This window comes from Dinoponera quadriceps, unplaced genomic scaffold, assembly GCF_001313825.1.
Source record: "Dinoponera quadriceps isolate SergipeBrazil2010 unplaced genomic scaffold, ASM131382v1 scaffold3162, whole genome shotgun sequence".
Taxonomy (NCBI): domain Eukaryota; kingdom Metazoa; phylum Arthropoda; class Insecta; order Hymenoptera; family Formicidae; genus Dinoponera; species Dinoponera quadriceps.
Genome location: NW_014557929.1, coordinates 445,426 through 461,496, shown reverse-complemented (window position 1 = coordinate 461,496; position 16,071 = coordinate 445,426). Strand labels below are relative to the sequence as shown.

Sequence of the window (16,071 nt, the reverse complement as noted above, 5' to 3'; positions counted from 1 at the left end):
GATATTGCGCGTATTTCGGAGAATGAAAACAGAAATAGTTTAAGGATATATTTGCCCGTTAATATTTTCAGTGGCATTTCAAGAAGGCCGCTCACAAATTGAAAGAGAAGAGAGAGGTAACGAATCCCGCTTCTCTGATCGTAATTAGCATCTCGGTGTAAATTCCCACGAGTGATTATCGCGCACGTTGTCGCCGTTAATCTGATAACAAACGATCCCTATAATTCGGAGGTTACACGTGATCGTTGGCTATTGTTTGATATCTTCGATATCATCTCGCTTTCATTAACGTGATTCATCTTGCATAAATTTATCTCGAGATAATGAAAATATACAATACGATTTAAATAAAGCGGCAATGCGATTTTATTTAATATCTAACATCTGAAGGCTGTCGTGTGCTGTAGGAACGTGAGATATCGGCTGCGGGTTTTCTGTAAAATTTAGGACGAATTCAATATAATCAATACACGTACAAAAGTTCTCGCGACATTTATTTTACTCCGACGTATCGAGCAGAAATTAGATGGATCGGCGAGTGGAAAACGGAAATCAAATCGCAAGCCATGCTACCGTATCTCTCCCGTTTTGGGCCGTTTCTCATTAAGCCGAATTAATAGAGCTGAATTAATTGGTTCGATGTAATCCGAATAGTCGAGCGTTAGATGTAGCCCGAAATTAGGAGGAGGAATCGGCTCGAGTCGGAAATTCAAATCACGTAAGACCGCTCGAAATTTATTCTCAATCTCGGCCGTGTGTGTTTTTCTCCCCCCGATATGAAAGAGGATTCGTAGGCGGGACGAAGTGTTTTCCGAGAGCGAGTGGCGAACGGCGAGGCTTAAGTGGTAAATTCTATGCGCGAACACACTTTATACCACCTCACTCTCAAACTTCGTAAGCTTTCAGAGGCGAGCGCGGGGCCGCTTCGCTCAAACCGAACCCACAGCTGTGTTTTTCCTCTAAACATATTTTCCGAACTAATTCGTTCGAGGGGATCCTTTTTTGAGACAAAGGGCCGATAATATTTGCGCGATAACGTGAATCACGATGCCACGTTCGCAGGCTGTGTGTACCCGAGGACGCTCGGGATTTGACGTTTATTAAAACGTCCGTAAGAAAATCCTAATGAAATATTAATCATCTGTACCGACGCGGTAGAAGATTGCGATAGAGCGCGCTTCCGGGGCGCGACGATGAGATCGCGCAATTCTAAAATTTACGCGCTTGTAAAAACGTTCCGACATTTTTCGCCAGATGGCGGTAGCTTGCAAGCTCCGTGAGCACGAAAGCTCGCGCTTACCAACCCCTCTCTCTCTCGCACGGTTCCTAAGTTGCGCGACGATTAACGAGATTTTATATAATCGATGAGCCCGGGCAATTCGATCAGACGTCACCGGCATTATCGAATCACCGATAAAATTGAGTAGGTCGGCCTGTTTCGGCCTGATGAGCAACAGAGCGCTCTCTTAAGGCACGGCGCGACCTCCTTTAGTGACTCCGGCTGGAATTACCGATGGATTTTCCACGGTACAGCGCTGCCAGCACAAACCTAGCTTTATAACCGTCGATACGTGTGCTCGAACAATCCAAAAACTGCACCAGCGATCGAACGCAGTACGATCTGAACTTTTTTCATCGTCGAGCGCGTGTGGAATACCGTCCCGAAATTGTCCGCTCTCCCGGGCTGCGTTAACGTCAAAGGAGAAATTTAAAAAAATCGCGCGTCTCCTAGCGAGGCTTCATTTACCCACTTATCTTCGCCTTTAATCTCGGCACGGTACGAGTCTGTTCTATCGTATCGCGCGCGTTCAGTTATCAAAATGTAAAAATCGCATCGTCATTATTAACAATTATTCGATTCTAATCGCACTTTAACGCACTTACACTTTAACTCTGATACAACTAGTTAATTTAATATTTCTCTTTCTATCATGTTAGAATTTCACTTTCTCTCTTCTACGTGAGAAATCAATATACAGGGTTTACTAAGTGTGGAAACAGTGGAATATCTTGAGAACGAAGCGACTGGCAAAAAAGTGGTTCAAACAAAGGTTGTAGGATTTGAAAGGAGGCATAAGTCGGTGATTATAACCTTTGTTGTATAATTCAAGAGCATTTTAAAGTCAACTTCATATTTGCATTCTTCTTTAACGAAATCATATAACAGAAATTTTTAATAGAAATTGATTTCTCCGTTTATTCGGCGTATAAAAAGTATTAGAATAAGATTATTCAAGAATGAATATTTTCCAAGATATTTTACTTTTTATCCTGATATTTTTCAGTAAAAGATACGAAATATCTCGTAAAACGTTTACTTTTAGATAACGTTATCTTAACACATTTGTTTAATAATTCGCCGTTACACAGCGGCGCTAAATATGCAGGCATTTGTTATAACGCATTTTTACTTTTAAGCTTTTCGAAATGTTTTCAAGGTACATTTTAGCATCAAATTACACATAGTTCCTCATCATTATTATAACACAAATATGTGTATACTTGAATGTTTTATTCGTAAACATTTTATTCCGCTGTACATGTTTCGAGTTATGCAAAGTTATACAATGGCATGGCGTTTTGCTAATTTGGCCCCTCATTAAAATATATTTAATGTAACCTCATTTTCGAGGTTTCCATGTCGAAGTTGATAAGTCAATAATTCAAGTTAAATTTAAAAATCTTTGTTTTGTAGAAATTGTCGTTCTGACAATCCGTATCTACTTTCTGATATGTAAATCAGTACCTGCATTAAAAATTCACGGTTATACATATTATTGTTCCATTAAGAGAATTCATTTTGAATAAAAATATAAATTTGTAACAAAATGCTGTTCTTTTCTTTAACAAAATCAATTTTTCAAGTTATTTTAGTGACGGGCCACATTACCACTTCTTTTCATATTTGATTCATTACGCAGTGTTGTCGCGTTTGTATAAATAACGTTTTTTATAAATAACGTCTTAAATAATAAATATTTTATAATTTTGAGTCTAGAATCGATTAAACAATACTTTGACGAATGCAATCGTTAAGTTTTCAAATTAAAATATTGTGTACATATTTTGTACACAATACGTGTAATAAAATAAAATATGTTAAGAATTTTCCAGTTGGTCGCTCTACTGATTACATCTCATTTTTGCGAAACTTTTAGTCTCTTTCATTATTTACACGCGTAACTATATCATTAACAGCGCCGACACGCAGGTCACTATCGGATCACGGTGTTTCTATCTTCAACATGTGAGCCGAGTTGTAACGGAAAAAGGGTTATTTTAGTAATTGTCTCGGTGATATCGGAAGCAAGAATATCGATCGTGGCCCTCGGTCTGGGATTTACTCTGCACATGTCAGCCGTTGCGGCACCTGTGTTTAACCGCAATGTTCAATTTGCCATGCGGTCGGCCTGTTTCCGGTTTTCAGCAAGTCATTCCCCGTGACAAGAGACTTTTTGAAGAAATATACACGCGAAATCTCGCAGAGATCCCTGGATTTGCCGAGCGACAAATTCTAGAGAAATATTTCACACGACAATTTTTAGGCAATGTAATAGAAATAATCACATGTCGAATATATACATTTCGTGTGTAAAAAAAATCGCGGAATCTCCAAATAGAAATTTCGCGAGTGCGAAATTGTATGTATTCGCTTTATCAAGCAACAGACAGAGAAACACGTGTCAATATGTATGAAAGAAGTGTATGTCGAATAGCTGTCGAGATAATTTTATGGATACATTAATATTTTTCTACAGTTTACCCACTATACTTTTCATTGGTTTTTATAATACAGATTTTGTTCATTCAAGCATTCGTTGAAAAGTCCTCGGCAGCAACGACAGGACAATTCAACAGATTTTACCGGATATTTCTGCATAACTGCGATACTGTTATCACAATTACGCAGAAGTGACCGCTAAAACTATCGAAAGCTATCGAGGCGCTATTGGGAAATATTTCAATACCGTTATCGCCGGTTATACGTGCATACACGTCGTCCCTCGTAAATTTAACGAACATCACGAGTTATGATCCGAGATACGCTTTATGTTCTCCCTCGAAAAATCCGCTCGGCAACGAAGCTTCTTCGGCGGATCGTTGTGAAAATGAGCGAGCAGCGGCGCGCGTCACGCGCCTGCCGAGTTACTGTATTGCAATCCTCGCATCGCCGGCTGCGTTAATTTCACTCGCGCGTGACGACGTGCGCGATTATCATAAAGCGCGAGAATTTAATGGGCCGGCAAGCGACACAGCTGCGTCGCCGAGAGCGGATCGACACATCCTTCATTTAAGACGAGCCGCGCGCTTCCGGATAGCGACGGCTGCGACGGCCGTTTCTAGGCCGACGTATCCATCAGGAAGACTGGACGCGATGATGATGTCTGCGCGGCGCCTGGCTGTCGTCCAGTTTCCCAGCGTGATTTACGTGGCGGAGCTGCGCCCGACGTCTCTTTCCTCCGAACGGGCGCAGTAGCATGAAAACATCCGATTCCAAATCGAATCCGATTTTTTATCAATTCCCGATGAGCACGGGAGGAGGAGGGGAACAAAGTTTTCGCCCGGCGTCGATAGCAGATTCACGAATGACCGATCATTGACACGCTGTGACTGTCATTTACCGCGCGACTATGGACCCGACGAATATCCGAGAGCGGCCGGAATTGCCAAGAACATCGGGAACACGGCGCTTTCAAGCACACTCGTTTCTTATCGAGGTACTAAATCTCACGCGCACATATCGCGAAGAAATAGCACACGGGGAGAATAAGTATTGCTACACAAAAAAATTTTGTTACACGAAGAGAAATAATTTTTTGCTGTTGCAGCGTAACGTCGTTGCAACGGTTTTGTGACAGATTTGTCTTCTCCGTGCACTCGAAGTCTCATCAGTAAACGTTCCGCGTAGAAGTGTGCAAAAATTCATTTCCATTAACATATGAGAGATATGGGAAGTTTTTAAATTATTCCAACGACGATAAAAAGTTTCAGGCGTACGGACGAATCGATATCCGGACGACGGATATGAAACGAACTAAAACGCCTGTCCCGATTGCTAAACTTTCCCGATTCGATATCCGATTATGATGATTAAATGCGATTATTTATTGTATACTTATATCTGACGATTCTCTGGCAATATTTACAATATTTTATAAATTGTACTTAATATAAAATAACACTTCTGCGATTTTTCAATAAAACTCGTGAACTGATTTGGACAGCTGTCAAATCTGACAGCTCTCCAATGATTGGGGATAACGCGAAGTTATACGAGCTAATACGATTTTATTTTATAATAGCGATGAACAAATATACGAGGGTGAGTCAATAATTAATCGCACTTGTGTTACGAATCTGTGTAGGTTGGTGGTAGACTTTTTCCCCCCGAGAGAATAAGGAAACTCGGGACACATTGGACTAACTGTATTGAAAATCAAAGAAATTACATTGGAAAATAAAGTGCATATAAATTCTCTACCGTTTTTGCAACGAATCTTATGAATAGAATGCGGATAATTATTGATTCATCCTCGTAGCAACGTTTCAAATTAATAAAACCGACCGACGAGAAAACGTGTTTTCAAAAGGGAAATTTTGACAAACATTTTCTGGTCGGTCTGTGTAATTCTAAGTTTCTTGCTTCGACGTAATCGATACTTAATCTATTGTCTTACTTCTCCCTCTACGACGGATTTGAATTCAATGTTCTCTCCGATAGGATCGTTAGCCGCGAACGTTGCTCTCGCATTTGAGTTGTAAATGATCCGGATGAAAGTAATCGGGATGTTTTGGTTTCGCGTGTCGATATCCCCGGTTGATTTATATCCTCGTCCAGCTTCGTCCCTCCGTTCGCCTTTAGCTCGATTGGCGATCCGCGTAGTTTATTTATATCAGACTTTTCGCTTTAATCAATATCCGCGTCGACGTGGCGCGCCTCCATTCTATTCGGGGAAATAATTGAATACAAAGCCGCGCCCACGAATTAACCCGCGCACGAGAAGCGCGTAGAATACATGCATTTTACGCACCTCCGTCAGAATCCAAAGTGAATCAAATAACTTGTATTTCGCCGCGTCCTCTCATTCTCTCGGCTGCATTGAAATCGAGACGAACGTTCTCGACGTTAAAATATTCAATCCGGACGTCGATGTTTCGGATCCACGAACGCAAAAAGGCGAAGCCAATGTGAGCCGTTGAATCACGATTTTGCGGAGTTCGCAAGCTCGTATGTATTAGAGAAAAAAAAGGAAATAGCACGACCCTGGCATTTCTGTACAAAACATGAAACACTATTTCGTCCGATTTTACCTCCGGAAGGCGGCATGTCGAACGGTGATCCTCATGTTTTATGCGGGGAAACTCCACTAATTTCCCATTCCCTAGGCATTGTGACATCGGAAGGAAGTGTCCAGCTCGGCGCATCATTTCCAAATATTTGTGCGTCGGGAGAGGGACAGCTTTAACGGAATCTTCCGCACGAGGCAGACCGAATGACAGAACGGTGGAGCAAAGAACGAGGAGATGAGGAACGATGGAATGGAAGAACGGTCGCTTGCAAACGACGCGCGAAATCGATTCGCATTATGTTACACATCTTCGTCCGGTCGTTACTTTCCCGGCGAGGTGGCGGCAACAGTTAGCTCACCGAGGAAGGAAACGGATCGCGCACGTGTAAAATTACGGGGTCTGCCGGCGCGCCGGTTTATTCGTCAATTAGTTGTGCATCCTCCGTACATAACCCTGACCATCTGCCTATTATCCGCTCCGGGATTCCAATAATCCCCGGCCCGCGCGTGCTTCCTTTGCGTGCCTGGCTTCGGCTCCCTGTACTAATTAATGATCCCGTGCCACCCGGAATTCTCCGTGCGATTACACGAGTGTTGCGGTACGCGGCCGGGGGAGTAATATCATCTGACGAGTCCGAGCTATTCTTTCGTCTCGCGTCGCCGGAGCTAACGAGCGACTCGTTAAACAGTTTCCGGCGAGATATTGCCCAGGGAGAATTTCCGCCCGCGAAACTTTGCGCCCGGAACACTTCGTGTTTTCAACTCGGAGAATCGGCCGTGGGCGCGCGAGGACGCGTATATATCTGCCTGATGCTTCGAGGCCTCATTTAAATCTCGCAACATGGCGGACGAGCTCCCCCGGATGAAAATCGCGATCTTCGTCGTCGCTTTTCGGAGCGACCTCGCTCGGAAGGTAGGTCACGTCGCGTGGAATTTCGCCCGGCGAGAAATCGGAAATTAAAATTCGGCGATCACCGCACTTTGCATTCGGCTGACAGCGAGGAGGACTTTTATCGCGCGATTAAAGAGCGGATTTGTACGCCGAGGGCGGGTGGGAACGATACTGGCGAAGGGAGCGTGTAATCCGACGTTGAGATTTTTTTTGCGATAAAGGTCGAGCAGCGCCGCCATAAAAGCTTTCGATGTCCCGCGAAATGGGTTCGAATCGATCTATGAGATTGTCCGTCCCCTCTTTCAGTCGTCTGGCGGTCGCGCGATTCCGAAAAATCCGGCTAAGATTTACGGCTTCGCGCGTGACTTCGCCGATAAAAAGGTGATAAAAAGTCATCTTCGATCGGGCGATACCTCTCACTGATTACGTCCGAGCGCGTTCTGATCTCTCGATGAATCTCTCCTGCGAATTAACGGGAGATGCGTATCACTCATCGTATATTCTCGATTAAAAGTCGAGCACATTAGCAGCGTTGGATCTGCTTAGGGAGTTAAGGAAAAGTTCGTCTCTTGCACGCTGTGCATGCCGCATTCTCAACCGCATTAAACGAATTAATGGAACGAATCACAGTTGACGCTTAACCGGTCGATTAAGTTAACCAGAAATTGTGAAAGCGGCCGTAAATCTACCGTCGAAGAGACATACTGCGATAAATTCTGGATTCCGAAATTCTGTTTTCGGAATTAGAGGCGAAGACTTAATTAAGCCAGGAAAGTCAGAGAGGCAAACAAACATACGCGACAGAAGAGCGATATTGACGCGCGGAATTGTGCGTGCGATGAGGATTGTTTTTCTTGCCGCGTCTCTACGTTAATTCGTTCGCGAATTGCGGCCCTTTAAAGTTTCAGCACGCTCACGTTAGGGAACGTTGGCGCGCTGCGTAAGTTCTCGGCTCACGTGTGAGCGGGATAAACGGCCACGTGGTAGATCGACCACGTGGCGGAGCGGCCAGCTGATGTAACGGGGCTGGGAATAAGAAGGGGGGAAGGAATTTTTCAGTCGTATTGCGTAACTCGGCAGGTGCCATTCAGTGCACTTCCGCAGGGTCGAAGTGACGGAAAGCTTGGATCGACATAATCATCGATATTCCCGTAGCGACTCGAAACAAAATCCATCGAAAGACAACGTCTTCCGTGCTTCTGACAGACGTGACCTCATCCTTCGAAATGAAGATTGACTGGTAAGATTAGATTATCGCGACAGAAAATATCGATCGTTCGCAGAGGCGGAGATATAAATTGCTCCGCGATGGAGAGTGAGAGAGCTTCAGCTTGCATTAGTAATGTATCGTAAATCAGGCCAGTTCTCCGTGCTTAATGGATACAAAGTGCGATTAAAAAGATCAAAGAAAAAATTAAAAGGAATTGAAAGATTAAAAAGAAATAATAATGAGCCTCATTTCGATACGACTCGGAATTATTTATTCTTTGGAGAAATTTGACGGAGAGAAGACAATATTAAAAAATTGCAGATGTGTATACTTAATCCTATTTTTTTTTTGCGAAAATAGCAAAATTAAGATACTATACTTGTACAATCTTATATGATTGTACATATAAACATGAAATTCTTTCTTCAAAGCAAGTGATATTTTTTTATTTATCTCTGCAGTGAAAAAAGGATTTGATAGTAAGTTAAATTAAAATTCGATGAATATTTGTCGACCAAATATTTGATTAACGCAACCAAATAATTTAGTTCCGTGTACTAAATATACGATATATAATATACGGAACTATATGTAGTGTTGTATATACAGCATTCGGAACTAAATGATTTGGTTGCAATAATCAAATATTCGGTCGGCAAATGTTCAATCAAACTTTAGTACTTACTAACAAATCTTTTTTCCACCGTGTGTAAAATCAATATATCATCTTCTTTTACATCTTCAATTATCTATTTTAAAAATAACAATTGCGATCATTTCTTTAAATTTACTTTTTGCGCTTCCAAAACTATCTATAATATCTGCATACTAATAATCCTATTTATACATATTTAAATAAGATTATAAATAATATTAAAATATCGGAAAACTGACTGGATCCTCAATGTGCCAAACTAAGTCAATAAAATATATGCGTCAACGAAGAGATAGATATCTCGGAAACAATTAGTTCACGGACTTATCAAGACTTTTACATTCATCCCCGCGAGTTCGACGTGCCAACCATTTAAGCCTTCACCTATAATTCCAGATCACCATCTATAACGGGGGGAAGAGAGGGGGGACGAGCAAATATTAGAGCAACGACATTGATTGATGGCAGCACTCACCGGTAGGGCTAGGTGTGAGCTCTTTCATCGCTATCTTCACGTGCAGATCGTAGCGCTGGAAGAGCCCCAGCCGCGGACCCCTCGTACTCCTCTGGAGCGAGTTGATAGCGGTGGTGACCGCCCTGGTGTAGTCCCTCACACCGAAGGACTTGTACGGCACCATCATGCCCACCTGTTACACAAATGACACAGTCAAGATGAAATTTCGGTGGAAGGTGCGTGTTACGCTTTCTCTCTGCCGCGCGTTCAGACGTGCATCGCGTTTCGCCCGGCAATTCTGACCGGCGGTAAACGAGAGAGAAAGAGAAAGAGAGAACGCGCTCGTCGTCACGGCTGGTGATAAATCGCTCTCCCTCTGTCAAACGATGGCGGAGCGAGATCGTCAACAGGTTGCATGAAATGATATTTCGCCGGAGTTTCGGCCGAGACGTAGTTGACGTCCGCCACCGTTTACAAATGGTTCGAGTTCAGGAGCGAATGCCATAAGCATGAGCGTCCGCTGACATGCGCGATCGCCTGTCGGCGAAGGCGCGCACATCCGTTGCACGTCGTATTATTTTAACATTACCGTCATTGGAACGCTCGTCCGCATTGGCACGCGTTGCACCTTGCGGCTGTGACGATGAACGCCTCATCGATCTGCCGTTCGTTCGTCAATTTGTGCAAATTGTGACTTTCTCCCAGTCGTTCCGCGCGACACGAACGTAATAACCAGCGAAATACGCGTGAGCAAACCTCAGAATTCGGTCCACCAAAGTAAGAGGGAACCACGTGCTGGCTTTTAACGCGTACTGTTATCCGTCCGTGTAATCGGTTCGTTGAATCGGACAATCGATTCTCGCTTCTTTGTCTGCTGTTTTCAATATCGCGATCTTGATAATGCGCTTTTATGCCTGCATAATAACGGCGATACGCCGACAATGGAGCCGATTACAGTTTTCCGCGATTACTACCTCTATTCAAAGTATCACCGATCCGCCAACAATGTACTAAGTGCTAGAAGCGATCAGAAAACTGCAGCGAGGGGGCGTCCCGTTCACTTTATTATCGCAAGAATAGACCAGCGCGCGTGCACCTGTTGCATAAATCGATCGGTGCGAATGAATAAAGCGATATAGGCTGAGAACGGACAGCGGCTTACGTTTCGGCTTATCAGCAGCGATAGCGTCCTTCTCTATCGTGGACATCGGCGCGGTCTATTGTTCAAGCAGTAGCACGTAGCAATTTCACCGATATCCCGCAGCCGCGACCACACTTCCCGCTCGGTGCAATTATTAAATACACAAGATCCCGAGAGATCTCGCTTTAATCACTTTGATGAAATTTGCGACGTAAGAAGTGAAATAAAATGAATTCTCTCAGCTCGATGTCTTGTATGCCACCCCGTCTGTTTGGGATATACGGCATTTTTAGGCGTGCGGATTTGATGCCGCACGGTACAAGTATTTTCCCAAGTGGCTACGTTCGTCATCTCCGTGTGCTTACTTCGGCACACGAAGGCATCGTTCATGCGCCGCAGCTATTAAGAAGAATTAATGAGTCCGCCACAAGTACTCTCACGTCGCTTAAATCACCACTTAGTCCCGAGATAAGTGGTGTGATTCCGATTATCTACGGTGAATCGCGCAACCGGAACAGATCGTCGTATATCTACCAACTAATTATGCACTTCATCCCGATGCGCAGATGGATGAGATGTTACATTGAACGAACGGACGGAGGACTTATAAATCGAGCTGTCGGTGCGGCCGGTTTGAAAGAGATCGCGAAAAAATGCATGAATTCGACGGCGAAACGAGGGAGACCGCGGAGAATTTCGCCCCGTGTAAGCCTCGGGCACAGAAGGTAACGAGGTAATCATTCCCGGCTAACTCGGACGAATTCATTAACATCCATTAAAGGTAATTATTTCCGAATACCCCGGCGAGACAGTAAGCCGAAGAATTTTTCCGTTTAAATGAGACTCCCGCGTGACGAGAAATAATTCGAGCGCGCGCACGCAGAAGGCACTAATTAATAGATCTTATTTAATTAACGAATTAAATAAGAGGCTTGTGCGAAATAATTCATCTAGGGGATCACCTAATTAAAACCGATCCCGCTGATGCCGGTGGAGAATCCGAGGCGAGGAAGTCGCGCGGAGCGAAGATCGCGCGATAAGTCGATTGCTTGCGGAATTGTGAAGACGCGGGAGGAAAAGTTCGCGGGAAGAATAATTAGGTACAGCGAAACATTGTGCATCTCTGCGTAAGGAAACCTCCTCGAGAGGAGATTTTCGCGGGAAGCTAACAGGCGTATCTATGGGGGTAATCAGGGAAGGAATTTTTATCCTACAATTTGCCCGTATCCTCGATTTTCATTTCACGAGCAATTCCCATCGTCGAATACGAATCCACGGCCGTCTCGAGCGGAAACTTCGAGCGGCCCTTGTCTACTCGTGGCTCTCCAATCGCGCGTATTACCTGTTAAACTCTCGAAATCCGTTGGAGTGAAAATTCATTCGATGCGGTAGCGAAAGTAGCGCCACTTGAAATCACAAGGATGAACGTTTGATTAAACTTATAGTTGGGATTGTTAATTGATACGAGCGAATGTTTCAATCTATTTCAGCGAATCTGCCCCCAAAGACCTCCGATGAGAGCACACACGTCAGATTTATTCGTCATATAAATCACACTTCGAACGGAACTATTCACTCGGCATAATTCTACACCGCAGAATATTCGCTCTACGTGAGCGAGAGGCCGTTCAAATTTGAGCGAATCTCACCGTCACTTCATGCTTCGAATGGAATTCGTTGGGCAAATTCAGAAAGCACCCAATGTATGATTTTCATTTGTTCACAATTGCTCTTTTGAGCCGAGAAACCCTTGAAAATCAGCCGAAACCCCCAATAAGTATTACTCGAACGGTTTCATCTCTTCCCAGAGCAATTTCACATCATTTAACAGCGACTTACTTTGAGGCCGGTTATGTTGTAATTGTTCCCCACAGAAGACTGCGGTGCGTAGGTGAAGCGTGCCGGAGGCGCGGTCGTGGTGGTGGTCGTGGTGGTCGGTAACGAGCGCTGCCTCGTGGAATTGGAGAATCTGCTGCCGCCGATGCGAACCCCGGAGTTGCCCCTGCCCACGTTCAAGCCCTTGGGGAGCGTGCCCCTGTCGCTGGTGCCGATCTTGATGGCGCTGCCGCCTCTGGTCACGTTGCCGCCCGACAGACTGAGGGCCAGCAACGGTGACACCAGCAGCCAGAGGACGCACGCGATCCTCATGGCGGGCGATTCGTTTGGCCCGTTCGTTCGTTTCGCCCCGACGTGCCCCTCTCGTTTATCTTTATCGCGACAGGGCGATCCGTCGACCAGCGACTCGAGCTTGCCACCGTCCCGACGTCGTCGTCGCGCTGCCTCGGCACCTCGGGCACCGCGCTTCCATCTAAGACGAGCTGCTCAGCGCAGCGACGGCGCGACGCAATCGCGTGGACGCGCGCCTCCGCCGACGTGGCATCGCCGTCTCATCGCGTTGCGTACCGGTGAGCCCTGCAACAGAGATTTACGGGCCGTTCATTGATAAGGCGCAGTGAATAACATACTCCGTTGCCGCCAGCTGCGGCACTCGAGCCTTGAATCACGCGAAGCCACTCCGGTGAGGAACAGACGCGATTAAACGCGCAATTTGCGGCGAGTCGACGAGCCGAAGGTATCCCGCGAGAAGTCGCGCGCCGATACTTCTTGCTCGAGACGAGGAGCACTCTAATTAAGAGGCCCCGTCGTTCGTACAGCTGTTGTCCTACTTTAACGTCGGCGGCAAATACGAGAAGGATTCATTTCGGGGGAAGGGTCGCGCTTAATTGCCGGGCTCGCCCCGCCCGTCCCGCCGTTTTCGTACTATCATCCCGACCGAGAGTTCGCAGTTCGCCAAGTCCGGGATCGACGCGTCGCCGGGACGGCGTGCGCGAGTATCCGTGAATCTTCACGAGCGACTCGATTCAAAGCTCCCTCGCTTTTACGAGCGAATCGTATTTCGAAGCGACGCACATCCGCGCACGCGAACCATTTCCCGGCGGATTGGCAGATCGATCGGCCATCGGCCGCCTGTCATCGCAGTCACGGATGCGAAATGCCCTTCGCTTCTGACAGGTCGCGTCTATCGGAGTCTGTTGGCTGATGGCGAAATCTGTAAAATCTAACTCAGCCCCCCGCGCGCCCTGCCGATTCGACGGACGATCTACGGCTTTGACGAACGGCTTCGAAACTGTTATTCCGGCTGGTTCTTTTGCGAATTTTCCTCTGATTTCAGTCTCAGATGGGGAAAGGGAGGGAGAGTAAAGAGAGGGGGGAGGAGGATCTTTCGGCAGTGATTTTTTCGGGCTTCTCCTCGTGAGAACACTTGCGCGGCTTTCTAAAGAGCGAGCTTCCAAAATCCCGTAACGAACGAAACTTTCGGTCGCGCACTAAGTTCGACGACGACCAGTCGGCGATTCTCCCCCCGAGCGAGGGAGAAAGGAAGCCCGGCCGGAAAACTTTCAAGCTCCGGGATCGAACGCATCGCGGGCACGAAAATATCGGAATTACCCGCATTCGATTTGTTCGCGTGCGGAGAGTCATTTTGTAATCGATATCGCGTCGATTACGCGTCTAATATCTACTCTCATCTATCCGTTAACCTCGCGCGGCAACCCCTTAATAAGCGGACCGTTTAAATTTTTAATTGGGGTAAAAGTTCTATAATTAAAGCGACTTGGGGGTGTGTATAGTCGACGCGAGGAACAGGAGGGAGAAAGTTTTTTAATTTTCAGCTTCGTAAATTTTGCAAAAGCGGTCACGATTTTCGCGAGATTTTCCCACGCATTCGGAGCCTCTGTCTATGCATCTTGACCGCCATTCCAGAGAGAGAGAGAGAGAGAGCGTAACTTTTTTTTTTTGAGTTTTCTGCATCTCACGGTAGACTCATTTCGCGGAACTTGCCAGCTCCTCTTGCCGGTATTCCCTTTGCACCACAGAACGCACTTATTGGTTAGCCTTCTCACGTTGTGGTCGGACTTCCAGGTTCCGACGAACTTCAGTTATCTAACTTCCGGCGGCAAGCACGAGCGAGATCATATCATTCTTGCCGGCTTCGAGTCGGCAGCCGCAGCAGAAAGAACATAATTTTTAACCGGTCGTACGGATATTCCGCACGGAAATTATGGAATACGAGCGGAACGACGTCTATATTACTCATTTACTTGAACTTTGCTCGACGTCACGGCCTTACGATATCGCCGAACTTCATTATCGTCGGTAAAGCGAGCTTTCATTAACCGGGCGTGAACTCGAACTGCGCATAAAATAAATGACGCAATGCTGGCACAAAAATGATATATCGTCAATACTCCCGGCGTTATTTATCGATTGTGTGAATCCGCATCGGGAGTGATGTTTGTTTCCACTTTGACGCGTTGACGGCTATTTCATTACTGCAACGTTCGTAGAGCGCACGTGCGTAAAACGAAGAGAGAAAGCGAGAGAGAGAGAAAGAGAGAGAGAGAGAGAGAGAACCTTGTCGATTCCGGCTGCAATTTATATTTCGATCATGAACGATATAACACAATAGCCGCTTTTTATAGACGTCCGGTTATCTTTTGCGCGAGCTGCCATTAATCATTGGCAGAGTAATAGGGCGATTTACATGGAAATTATAATAATAGAAATGTAACGCGCATTAGCATCGGGCGCAAACTCGATTCGTAATTTATGGCCGATATGTTTTACATGCGAACAATTTTAATCCCCGGCATTATACATTCAAATGCAAAGCGCACACGGGTAACCGGACGGTGCGAATTCAATCGCGATGCGTTCCATTGAAACATCCCTATGTTGTAGCGGCGGTTTTTATCTCGAAATTATGCCAACGTGAATCACACGCGAACAACGCGAAATCGTCTACTCTCATCTCTCTCGCTCTCCATAAAATTCCGTATAATTACGCGAAAGTAACATATGTAATGTAAAACGTAAACAATGTTTGGCGATTTCGCTCAAAGAACAATGACGTAGTCATAAAGCTCGGTTCGTTTGATTTTTTTTTTGTTTCATCGAATCGGACTTCGTCGTACTCAACGGAGGGAAAAATATTCGCTCACCAGGTAATCGCCGTCCTTGTTTACGACTCTCCGCTAACATTCGGGCAGCGAAATATTATCGATATTATCAAAGTCGGGCCGAACATTTTGGCTGACCTAATAAATCGCAATGGGAGATTCGATAACGAAATACAAACATGACACCAAAAATAACAATATAGAAAAACGTTGTTATCTGGCCTACGAGAGCCAAAACCGTTGTTGTTTGAACATCTGTGTGTGTGTGTGTGTATAGTGATTTTATCAATTATAATTTATAAAAAACGTTTCGGTCCATTGTAGACACTTCTCAGCTAACGAAAATAATTAAATGCAATAATCGGTTCCAACAAAAATCTTAGGGAAAAGCTTTTCATCAATATTCGTTCAGATTATTTAGAACCACGAATGTTTAAACTCTATGTTGTACATCCCGCAAATGTTCATTGG

The 16,071-nt window shown here is 45.2% G+C and overlaps 1 protein-coding gene across 2 annotated transcripts in view; it reads right to left on the bottom strand.

Moving 5' to 3' along the window:
• LOC106749514 (glutamate receptor ionotropic, NMDA 2B) overlaps positions 1-12,578 on the bottom strand; it is a 115,754-nt gene extending 103,176 nt beyond the window's left edge. Inside the window, exons 1-2 of one of the 2 annotated variants that reach the window (XM_014629038.1) lie at positions 12,482-12,578; positions 9,523-9,694 (exon numbers count right to left, since the gene is read on the bottom strand). In XM_014629038.1, the coding sequence (XP_014484524.1) occupies positions 9,523-9,688 (166 nt within the window). In that variant the 5' untranslated portion in view covers positions 9,689-9,694; positions 12,482-12,578. The remainder of the gene's footprint in view (positions 1-9,522; positions 9,695-12,481) is intronic. The other variant, XM_014629035.1, reaches the window with a different exon arrangement.
• Positions 12,579-16,071: the final 3,493 nt, after the last annotated feature.